This window comes from Colobus angolensis, unplaced genomic scaffold (genome assembly GCF_000951035.1).
Source record: "Colobus angolensis palliatus isolate OR3802 unplaced genomic scaffold, Cang.pa_1.0 Scaffold83, whole genome shotgun sequence".
Lineage (NCBI taxonomy): Eukaryota > Metazoa > Chordata > Mammalia > Primates > Cercopithecidae > Colobus > Colobus angolensis.
The window spans coordinates 1,441,506-1,452,900 of NW_012122154.1; the positions used below are offsets into that span (position 1 = coordinate 1,441,506).

General features: G+C 43.4%; 1 protein-coding gene across 3 annotated transcripts in view; it reads left to right on the forward strand.

The window, feature by feature from the left end:
* The window catches only part of DNAJC7 (DnaJ (Hsp40) homolog, subfamily C, member 7), a 53,487-nt gene that overhangs the window by 24,231 nt on the left and 17,861 nt on the right, over positions 1-11,395 (forward strand). For 2 of the 3 annotated variants that reach the window (XM_011929738.1, XM_011929740.1), the window contains exons 2-5: positions 5,162-5,250; positions 8,159-8,283; positions 8,981-9,094; positions 10,471-10,545. In XM_011929738.1, the coding sequence (XP_011785128.1) occupies positions 5,162-5,250; positions 8,159-8,283; positions 8,981-9,094; positions 10,471-10,545 (403 nt within the window). The remainder of the gene's footprint in view (positions 1-5,161; positions 5,251-8,158; positions 8,284-8,980; positions 9,095-10,470; positions 10,546-11,395) is intronic. The other variant, XM_011929741.1, reaches the window with a different exon arrangement.

Genomic DNA, 11,395 nt, shown 5'->3' on the forward strand with positions numbered 1-11,395 from the left:
AAAAAAAAAGACTAGTTGGCCCAACACAGAGATCTTGCTTAAGTGTTCAACTTGGAAGTACTTAGAGAGAAAATGGAAATTTTTATAGGGCACCTAATTTGGGGCATGTTGCAATGTCAACTACAATGTTTTAATGTGTTTTTAATTCAGTTGAGCTGTAAATGTGCAAAGTTGGCTAGCAATCATAAGCCCAAGTTGTCTGATGTAATCACATGATGCTGAGCCCTGCTAAGACCTGTGTGATACCAAATGATTCCCTTGGCCGTGTTTGTTGGAGTAATTAGTGTCAGCAATGAATGAAGGCTGAATTCAGAGAGAGAGAATGTAACTGCATGTGCAAAGGATATATAGATTTTAACCAACATTTATTGTAGAAGAGCAAGTTTTCAAAGTTGCAGTTTTCTTACTGGTGGGTGGTTTTGTTTTTTTGAGACAGAGTCTTGCTCTGTCACTCAGGCTAGAGTGCAGTGGGACAATCACAGCTCATTGCAGCCTCAACCTCCTGGGCTCAAGCGATTCTCCCATCTTAGCCTCCCAAGTAGCTGGGACTACAGACATGCACCACCACGCCCAGCTAATTTTTAAATTTTTGTAGTGACAGAGTCTCCCTGTGTTTTCCAGGCTGTTCTCAAACTCCTGCGCTCAAGCAGTCCTTCTGTCTTTGTCTCCCAAAGTGCTGGGATTACAGGCGTGAGACATTGTGCCCAGCAAGGTTATTTTTGAAAAACAAAGACATACATTTTAAAATAGCAAAGGAGACCACGAATGGGATGTCTTCTCTGAAGGCCAGGCCGTCAGTGCTGATCCTGTTGTGGGAGATCCTCCACGCATCCAAAGAGGACAGATTTTTTTGGAAAACCTTTCAGTAGCTGTTTGCACACAACTGTATTACTGTCAATTAAAATGAAAAGACTGGGTTGGTGGAGGTGGAGTCCTTCCCAGCATCTCTTGGTGGATCAGAGCTGTGAAGCTGAGTCTGCTTAGAAGTTGACGCAAGGATTTGGTGGGAGAACTGGATAAATTAGTTTTAATCTAAAAGCCTTGATACTAACAGGATGTAGGGGAAAATATAAACTTCTAGGACTTAGGAGACCTGTGTAGCCATCTTGGGTGCCTCACTAGCTCTTCCTCTGTTGGAGGATAGGTGAAATTATTGCCATAACCACCTCAGAAGGCCATTTGAAAATCTTAGGCCAGGTGTAGTGGCTCACGCCTGTAATCCCAGCACTTCGGGAGGCGGAGGTGGGCGGATCACAAGGTCAGGAGATCGAGACCATCCTGGCTAACACGGTGAAACCCAGTCTCTACAAAAATACAAAAAATTAGCCAGGCGCAGTGGCAGGCACCTGTAATCCCAGCTACTCAGGAAGCTGAGGCAGGAGAATCGCTTGAACCGGGAGGTGGAGGTTGCAGTGAGCCGAGATCGTGCCACTGCACTCCAGCCTGGGCGACAGAGTGAGACTCCGTCTCAAAAAAAAAGAAAAGAAAAAAAGAAAATCTTGGCCAGGTGTGGTGGCTGACGCCTATAATCCTAGCACTTTGAGAGGCCTAGGCACCGGATCATTTGCAGTCAGGAGTTTGAGACCAGTCTGGCCAACCTGATGAAACCCCATCTCTACTAAAAATATAAAAATTAGCTGGGCATGGTGGCACATGCCTGTAATCCCAACTACTTAGGAGGCTAAGGCGAGAGAGCACTTGAACCCAGGAGGCAGAGGCTGCAGTGAGCCAAGTTCATGCTACTGCACTCCAGCCTGGGCGAAAGAGTGAGACTCCATCAAAAAAAAAAAAAGAAATTCAAAATCTTCATTGGAAATGCTTTGAAAATCTGAAACAACACTACAAATATATTGTAGTTGTTAATAGTACCATCAGATCAGTTATGGCCAAATCTATATTTTACTGTGGTATTATGTTTAAGAGTTTAATCTGAATTTAATTTTGTAAGCCACAGAAAATAATCTGTAGTTTAGTGCATTGGGAATCCTTTTTTTTTTTTTTTTAATTGGTCTAGGTGAAGCCAATTAATCCTAATTCTTCTTTTCTCAGTACTGGTGTGTTTCAGTAGGTACATGTTATAACCTCACTTGCTTATCAGATGAATTGACCCTGGCAGTGAGTGAGTGACAGATGCCACCACCAGACTGCCCTCAATTCCAGTGTTAACCTGCTCTTCTTCTTTTCCAGTCCCACGCCTTTGACATCTCATCCTTCAGTCCCTTTGCTGTAAAGGCAACTTGAACAAGCTTCAGCCCTTTCTCAGACTTCCAGGGCAGGACTTGAATGGATTTTACCCTGGAATTGTTCCTGACGCAGCCTTGTTCAGTTCTTGCTGCTGCCATGCTGGATTCCAAAGATCCACTCTTTCCTCGACTGGTCTCACAGGGTCAGGCCCATTGATTAAAGCTTGTTGTGTATTTGGTCGGGAGGTTCAAAATGAAGGAGGGACTCCAATCCACTTTGGGCATTGGACCTGGAGGCAAAAAATCAGCGTTCAGTCTAAAAGCACTAAGTGCCCATTGTTTAGGCAGCTGTTAATCAGCCACGTTTCTATGAAAATAAGTCCTTTTCATGAGGCAGTTGTGTGGGAATAGCTAATTCTGGCCTGATGCTGTGCAGTGTGAGGTTAAAAACATGGCAACTTGTCACAACACAATTCTTCTTGTTCTTTTTGCTGTGGGCTGACTCTACATTACTTGCTTTGTTTGCTCTAGAATGGAATCTACTCACCATTTACTAAAATGAAATGCATTTCTTTGGGGAGGCAAAGTCCAGTTCACTAGGTCTTGCATCTTAAAGAGAAAGGAGCCCTGCTTCCTCTTTGACTTATTGTTAGGAATGTCATTTAGCTTATTTAAATACTGATTTTGGTTCTGGGGTTGAATATTATATGCGGGGGGGGTCTTAGTTTAAACAAATTTTTACGTATTGTCTATGTCTTACATATATTGTCCATGTCTTATTCCTCCTAGTACAGATTGATTTTCAAAATAGTTAGCAGTAAGTGGAGGCAAGCATTAGAGAGAAAGCTTGGCATAGTAGAAAGTACACAAGCTTTGTATTCTGACAAATGTGGGTAACGTCCTGACCTGACCTCAGGCAAGTTATTTAACCCCCAGGCCTTATTTCCTTCTTTGAAAAATGGGAATAATGATGTTCACCAGACTCTGTTTTATAGAGGATGATGTATGGAAAGTACCTGACCTCAGTAATTATTAGTAACCGTCCACCAAAATAATCCTTTGCATTTTTTCTAGAAGCCAGTCCTGAACTCCCCGACCTCCATAGGGGTAGTGTTTTAGGAAAGAGGAGGCTAGGGGCACCTTTCAGCAGCCCTGTACATTATTTTACTTTCGATTAACAGGCTTTATACTGCTGACACAGTGTCTCCCCAGGTACCTAGATGTCTTGGTTTTCCTCAGAGATTTGCATATTCTTAGCCACTAGCCAACTGAAGAAGAGGCTAGATCTCTGATAGAGTTTGGGCCTATGTCTTACTTTGGAATTTGCTACTCCATTTCTTCACAGCAGTTTGACTAATCGAAATCCAGTTTGAGCAAGTCCTTTGTTGGAATCCCTTGGCATGTCTGCTCTTAAAGGATAGGCTCCTCAGAGTTTTTATAAGCACTTTGCTTAATTTAAAGTTACAGGGTGGCATATACTGTGTAGTAGGATTTCAGTTGGTCCTTTAAATCTTGGAATTGGGGGATCTTTCTTGAAGATTTTTAATAGCAGATGGCCTCTTTTCAGCATCGTGATAGTTGGTTTAAACAGTTACTCAAGCAGATTTATATCCATCACATTTCAAATCTGTCAGCATTTATAGGTCATTCCCATTTTCCTTCTCCTTTCTTCTAGCAGCCTTTTCATGTTAGTAGGGCTTGCCAGGACAGTGATGGAGAAGAATGGAGAGGGAGGATCACCTCAATAAAAGGAGGGCGGCTTTGCCAGTTTCTAGTTTAAAATACGTAAGTAAATCACAAATCTCCCTAATGCACATAACCATAGACTCAAGCTGTAAATTGCTATACCATCGCCAGGGTTTAAGAACTAGGACTTTTGCCCCCACTTCAGGCAACTCTGAACTAGGTTCTTTTTTGCATGTGAACAACAGGAAAAGAAAGATGCTTTCTTTTCTGTTGAAACAGGATCATAACAAAAATGATCGGGTACTTAATGTTGCAGTAATCAATTCCGTAAAGAATTATCTTTATCACTTGAGAGTAGAGTGATTTTGGGTATCTTGATAGAGGTTAAAACATTGTTGGTCATGTCTGATTTGATTCTAGGTACTTGCTCAGGAATCTAATTCCCCAATTATATAACATTGTTCCTTTAGGAAAGTATACTTTGTCTAATGGCATAGTTTCAAAAAATAGATCTTAGAGGTAGGGAAAAAATTCTGCTATAACCCAGTTGTTGAATATATAAGGTACTGGAGGGAGTACAAAGAGGGCAGTAAGTACCCACATAGATGTGATGGGAGGAGGGAACACCAGTGGATGGGTGTTCCTTATAGTGTGGCACTGGCAGCCTGTACCTCATATCCCTGTCATCGATGGTCTTAGTCTCTGCTGTCACTCAACTCTGTTCCTGTCTTAAACACCAACATGCCATGCTTTTAACTCTTTTGCCACCTGCCTTTGCTCTGCTTGTTCTTTCAGTGACAAATGCATGAGCCACTTTTCAGGAGATGAAATTATTAAAACTCTTGAGGATATGACCTATTTCACATTGAGAAATAAGTTGCCCCTGAATGGAGTAACCTTTTTCCTGTAAGTTTGCAAAAGAGGCAGCAGTTGTGACACTGTGGAAGGAGAAAGAAAAATTCCTTGCCCTGAGGGAATGTCTAAATTTGTCTGTCCTGCGGGAGGATGAAAGGCAGAAATGGTGAGGTGAGGCAAGAACGTAAGAGGGGTTTTCTTGATTTAGTTTGAATGTATCTAAGTGACAAAAAGGAGCATCTGAAGAACTTGGATTCTTTCATTGGCACCTCCTTTTGGTCCATTGGCCTATTGAACAAATCTATAAATTCCTTCAAGTATCACACTAACTTTCAGCTCAATGTGCTGCAGGCTCTAGACCAAAGGTTGCTCCTAGAAGATTACAGAAGTTATTCCCTTTGTACAGTAACATGATTCTCTTTCTCTTTCATTTTCAGGGAAGCAGAGACTTTCAAGGAACAAGGAAATGCATACTATGCCAAGAAAGATTACAATGAAGCTTATAATTATTATACAAAAGCCATAGGTGAGAAAGACTTGATACTTATGCTAGAAAACATTTACTTGCCAAATATTATTAAAAGTAGCTGCCAGTCGTGGTGGCTCACGCCTGTAATCCCAGCACTTTGGGAGGCCAAAGCAGGCAGATCACTTTAGATCAGGAGTTTGAGAACAGTCTAACCAATATGACGAAACCCTGTCTCTATTAAAAATACAAAAATTAGCTGGGCCTGGTGGCAGGCACCTGTAATCCCAGCTACTTGGGAGGCTAAGTCAGGAGAATTGCCCAAACTTGGGAGGTGGAGGTTGCAGTGAGCCAAGACTGTGCCACTGCACTCCAGCCTGGGCAACAAAGCAAGACTTCATCTCAAAAAGATAAAAAAAAAAGGCCAGACATAGTGGCTCACGCCTATAATCCCAGCACTTTGGGAGGCCAAGGTGGGCGAATTACCTAAAGTCAGGAGTTCGAGACCAGCCTGGCTAACATGGTGAAATCCCATCTCTACAAAATACAAAAATTAGCTGGGCGTGGTGGCGCGTGCCTGTAATCCCAGCTACTAGGGAGGCTGAGGCAGGAGAATTGCTTGAACCCGGGAAGGTGGAGGTTGCAGTGAGCCAAGATTGCACCATTGCACTCCAGGTGGGGGACGACCAAAGAACTCCATCTCAAAAATTAAAAAATAAAAAAAGTAGCTTCTCTCTGAGAAGTAGCCTTTTGCCTAATGGGTTGATAACTATTACTATATGAACTCCTTCAGGCTTGATTTCATGAATGGGCCGGACGTGGTGACTCACGCCTATGATCCCAGCATTTTGGGAGGCCGAGGCTGTCGGATCACCTGAGATCAGTTCTCCCCTAATTTGCTTACCCCAACTCAACATGCACATTTCTTTTCAGCCTGGTGAACATGGTGAAACCCCGTCTCTACTAAAAATACAAAAATTAGCTAGGTGTGGCGGGTGCTTGTAATCCCAGCTACTGGGGAGGCTGGGGCAGGAGAACTGCTTGAACCTTGGAGGCAGAAGCTGTAGTGAGCTGAGATCACGCCACTGCACTCCAGCATAGGCAACAAGAGCGAATCTCCGTCTCAAAAAAAAAAATCTCATGAATGATAACTTTTTTCTTTTTATTTTTAACACTTTAAATTTTTAAAAATAGAGACAGGGTCTTACTGTGTTGCCCCGGGTGGTCTCAGACTCCTGGACTCAAGCGATCCTCCTGCCTTGGCCTCCCAAAGTGCTGGAATTACAGGCATAAGCCACCACGCCCAGCCGTGATAGCTTCTAACTGGGGTGGGCAGTTTTTCTTTTGACAAATTAAAGGCAATTCCAGAAACACTGAATGTTATGGCAAAACAGTACCCACCTAAATGCATTTCACTCATTGCCAATTCATTTACTACCTCAGAAAATGGCCTTTGTACATAAAAGAAGTCTTAGTTATCTCCATGCTTAATTTGCCAGCATATTTTAATCCCACGTCAGCATTCTTCTCACCCAATTTGCTTACCCCAACTCAACACGCACATTTCATTTTAATGTTCATTAAGTTCATTAAGTTCATTAAGATTAATAAGCTGCCTCTCCCCTCAAAAGATAATCACTGCACTTTAAAGCTGTACCTTGTTTTGTTTTAAAACTGATTTTATCATTGCCGCTGTCCATTTGCACAAGCAGTCAGAAATTTGGATGCAAACTTTTATTTATTTATTTTGGGGACAGTGTCACTGTCACCCAGACTGGAGTGTAGTGGCACAATCTCGGCTCACTGCCAGCTTCATCTCCTAGTTTCAAGTGATTTTCATGCCTTAGCCACCTGAGTAGCTGGAATTATAGGTGTGTGCCACTATGCTCGGCTATTTTTTGTATTTTAGCAGAGACAGCGTTTTGCCATGTTGGCCAGGCTGATCTTAAACTCCTGACCCCCAGTGATCGGCCCACCTCGGCCTCCCAAAGTGCTGAGATTATAGGTGTCAGCCACCGTGCTGCCTGTGGCGTTCTGAAGAGTGTGTCAGGCCTGGGTGCAGTGGTTCACTCCTGTAATCCCAGCCCTTTGGGAGACTGAGGCAGGTGGATCACTTGAGGCCAGGAGTTAAAGACCAGCCTGGCCAACATGGCAAAACCCCATCTCAACAAAAAATACAAAAATTAGCTGGATGTGGTGGCATGTGTCTGTGGTCCCAGCTACTCAGGAGGCTGAGGTAGGAAGATGTCTTGAGCCCAGGAGGTGGAGGATGCAGTGGGCAGAGATCATGCCACTGTACTCCAGCGTGGTCAACAGAGCCAGACTGTGCCTCAAATAATAAATAAAAATACAAAAATTAGCCAGGTGTGGTGGCGCATGCCTGTAATCCCAGCTGCTTGGCTACTTGGCACGCTAAGGCACGAGAATCACTTGAACCCAGGAGGCAGAGCTTACAGTAAGCCAAGATAGCACCACGGCACTCTAGCCTGTGCAACAGAGTGAGACCCTGTCTCCATGGAGAAAATAGAGTTTATCAGCATTACAGATAGATTCCCTTAACATTGGTTGGAGGGAGATGGCCTCTAAGTTTTTTGTTTGTTTGTTTGTTTGAGACAGGGTCTTCCTCTGTTGCCTAGGCTGGAGTGCAGTAGTGTGCTCTTGGATCACTGCAACCTCCACCTCCCAGATGCAAGCAGTTCTCATGCTTCGGCCTCCTGAGTAGCTGGAATTACAGGTGTCCGCCACCTTGCCCAGCTATTTTTTTTTTTTTTTTTTGTATTTTAGTACAGATGGGGTTGTGCCATGTTTACTAGGCTGGTCTTGAACTCCTGACTTCAAGTGGTCCGCCTTCTTGGCCTCCCAAAGTGTTGGGATTATGGGCATGAGCCACTGCGCCCAGCCCCCTCTAAGTTTTCAAAGCAGGAACCTGTTCTAAACTTTGTTTTACATTCTTCTGCCTTTCCTATAGATATGTGTCCTAAAAATGCTAGCTATTATGGTAATCGAGCAGCCACCTTGATGATGCTTGGAAGGTTCCGGGAAGCTCTTGGAGATGCACAACAGTCAGTGAGGTTGGATGACAGTTTTGTCCGGGTATGTATGTAATGGGGCTGTTTGGGGAAGGCTGGGTTGCTACAGTTGAGTTTCTCTAGCCCAGTGTTTCTCAGCCCTGACACCACTGACATTTGGGACCAGATTATTTGTTGTGGGGACTATACTGTGCACTGTGGGTTGTTTAGCGCCATCTCTGACTTCTAATCACTGGGTATGAGTAGCGTCCCCTGTGCACAATTGTAACAACCAAAAATGTCTCCTGACGTTGCCAAATGTCCCCTGGAGGTCAAATTGCCCAGGTTGGGAACTGCTGTAGTCATTTTCATTCTGTATTAGTTTTGTTTGTTTGTTTTTGTTTTTGAGATGGAGTCTCCCTCTGTCGCCCAGGCTGGAGTGCAATGGCGTGATCTCAGCTCACTGCTACTTCAGTCTCCCAGGTTCAAGCAATTCTCCTGCCTCAGCCTCCAGAGTAGCTGGGACCACAGGCATATGCCACCACACCCGGCTAATTTTTGTATTTTTAGTAGAGACGGAGTTTCACCATGTTGGCCAGGCTGGTCTCGAACTCCTGACCTCGAGTGATCCACATGCCTCAGCCCCCAAAGTGCTGGGATTACAGGTGTGAGCCACTGCGCCCGGCCTCTATGTTTGTTTCGTGTGGGTGTTTGTTGCTGCTGTTGATTTCTTTCCACTTGGCCAATCATGCTGTTTTTCTTCCCTCTTGGTGTTCTTTTAGGGACATCTACGAGAGGGCAAGTGCCACCTCTCTCTAGGGAATGCCATGGCAGCATGTCGCAGCTTCCAGAGAGCCCTAGAACTGGATCATAAAAATGCTCAGGCACAACAAGAGGTACGGGTCTGAAGCTGTTTCTATCAAAAGAGGCAGTGTGGTATATTTGGGAGGAGTGGCTACTTGAAAGTCAGAACTGAGGTCTGGTCTCACTTCTGCCATCAGCACACCTGGGTGACTTTAGGCGAGCTTCATAGTGTCTCTAAGTCTCAGCTTCCTAATCTGTAAAATGAGTTTTGAATATGATTTGACAACTTTTAAAAATCTGTGAAAATTGAAGCGTTTCTGAGATGGCTGGGGAATAGGCAGGTGCTTCCAAGGACTGATTTAAGTGAGGTTAAAGAATTTAAGAGTTTGGGACTTCAAGAGTTTGGGACTTAGTGAGACCCTGTCTCCACAAAGAAAATCTTTTAATTAACCAGGCCTGGTGCCATGCACCTGTGATCCCAGCCACTCAGGAGGCTCAAGTGGGAGGATTGCTTGTGCTCAGAAGGTTGAAGTTGAGCCATGATCGCACCACTGCACTGTAGTCTAGGCAACAGAGCAAGAACCTATCTCAAAAAAAATAAAAATAAAAAAGAATTTGAGTAAATTCAAGCCCTGATGAAATTGGTAGCAGCTAAAACATGTTTTAATTACATCTCCATATACAGTATGTGTCGCTTAATGACAGGCATACATTTCGTTAGGTGATTTTGTCACTGTGTAGACATCATAAAGTATACTTACACAAACCTGGGTGGCGTAGCCTGCCACACACCTAGGCTATATGGCAGTAGCTTCTGGACTACAAACCTTTAAAGCGCGAATATTGTAGGCAGCTATAATACAGTGGTATTTGTGTATCTAAACAGAAAAGGTACACTAAAAATACGGTATTATAGTCTTACAGGAGCACTGCCATATATACAGTTCATTGTTGACCAGAGCGTATGACTGTATATACAGTTTACCCTAGATGCATTTCAGTGAGAATCTCAAAACGTATGCTCAATCCCTAGCAATGCATTGCCTTTATTTTGTGTATATCAAGCATGACACTTGTGTTCTGACTTGAAGTTCAAACTGAGGGTGAAGTTTGGGTCTAGCCCTTCTGTTAAGGAGTCTTGACTGTATCTTCATCAATTTGGTTTGTGAAATGTCTGTGGTTCTGATTTTCTTGAAAGAAAATCTTCTAGAGACATCTATGAGAGGGCAAGTGCCACCTCTCTCTAGGGAATGCCATGGCAGCCTGTCACAGTTGCCAGAGAGCCCTAGAACTGGATCATAAAAGTGGCCACTCAAAACAGGAGGTATGAGTCTGACCCTGTCTCTATCAAAAGAGGCAGTGTGGTATATTTACTCAATTCAAATTCATCAATGCCTTGTTAATTTTTTTGTGGTTGTTTAATCTACAGCTTCATTAAAACTTTCCTATGTCTGATTTTCTGGTGTAGTTCAAGAATGCTAATGCAGTCATGGAATATGAGAAAATAGCAGAAACAGATTTTGAGAAGCGAGATTTTCGGAAGGTACAGTACAACCATGAGATAATCTCATCTGCCCTTTGTCACAAAATTCCCATTCGTGTGTGTGTATGATAATTAAGAAGAGTAGTATGGCACAAAAGATCTAGAATAGTCAATTATCACTTAAATTTGGCTTTTGACTTTTCCTCTTAAAAATGTTTTGTGCTAAGGTACTTATTAATTATACTTGGCCCTGGAATGAAAGGTAAAATAAGTGTGCCACTTGAGTTTGTTTCTATTGATGTAAAGCACTGGCCAATGGTGTACTGCTTAATCAAGGGAAAGCCAGCTGGAATTAAATATTAGGTTTGGATAATCTTTTTTTTTTTTTTTTTTTTTTTTTAAAGTGGAGAAGAGTTTTACCATGTTGGCCAGGCTGGTCTCAAACTCCTGAGCTCAACTGATCCTCTGGCCTCAGCCTCCTACAGTGCTGGATTACAGGTGTGAGCTACCACACCTGGCCCTGGATAATCCATTTTTATTTGAATAATAAGAGCTGGCTTTAACTTCTGCTTTTAAATCAGAAATAAGGAGCTGGGCAATGCCATGCCTATAGCCCAGCTACTTGGGAGGCTGAGGCAGTAGGATTGCTTGAGGCCAGGAGTTCTGGGCTATAGTGCACTATGCTGATTGGGTGTCTACACTAAGTTTGGCATAAATATGGTGACCTCCTGGGACCAGGGAACCACCAGGTTGCTTACAGAAGGGTGAGCTGCCCCAGGTTGGAAACAAAGCAAATTAGAACTCCCATACTGATCAGTAGTGGGATTGAGCCTGTGGAAAAACCCCTGCACTCCTGCCTGGGCAACATAATGAAGCCTTGTCTCTTAAAAAAAAGAACGGGCTGGGCGCC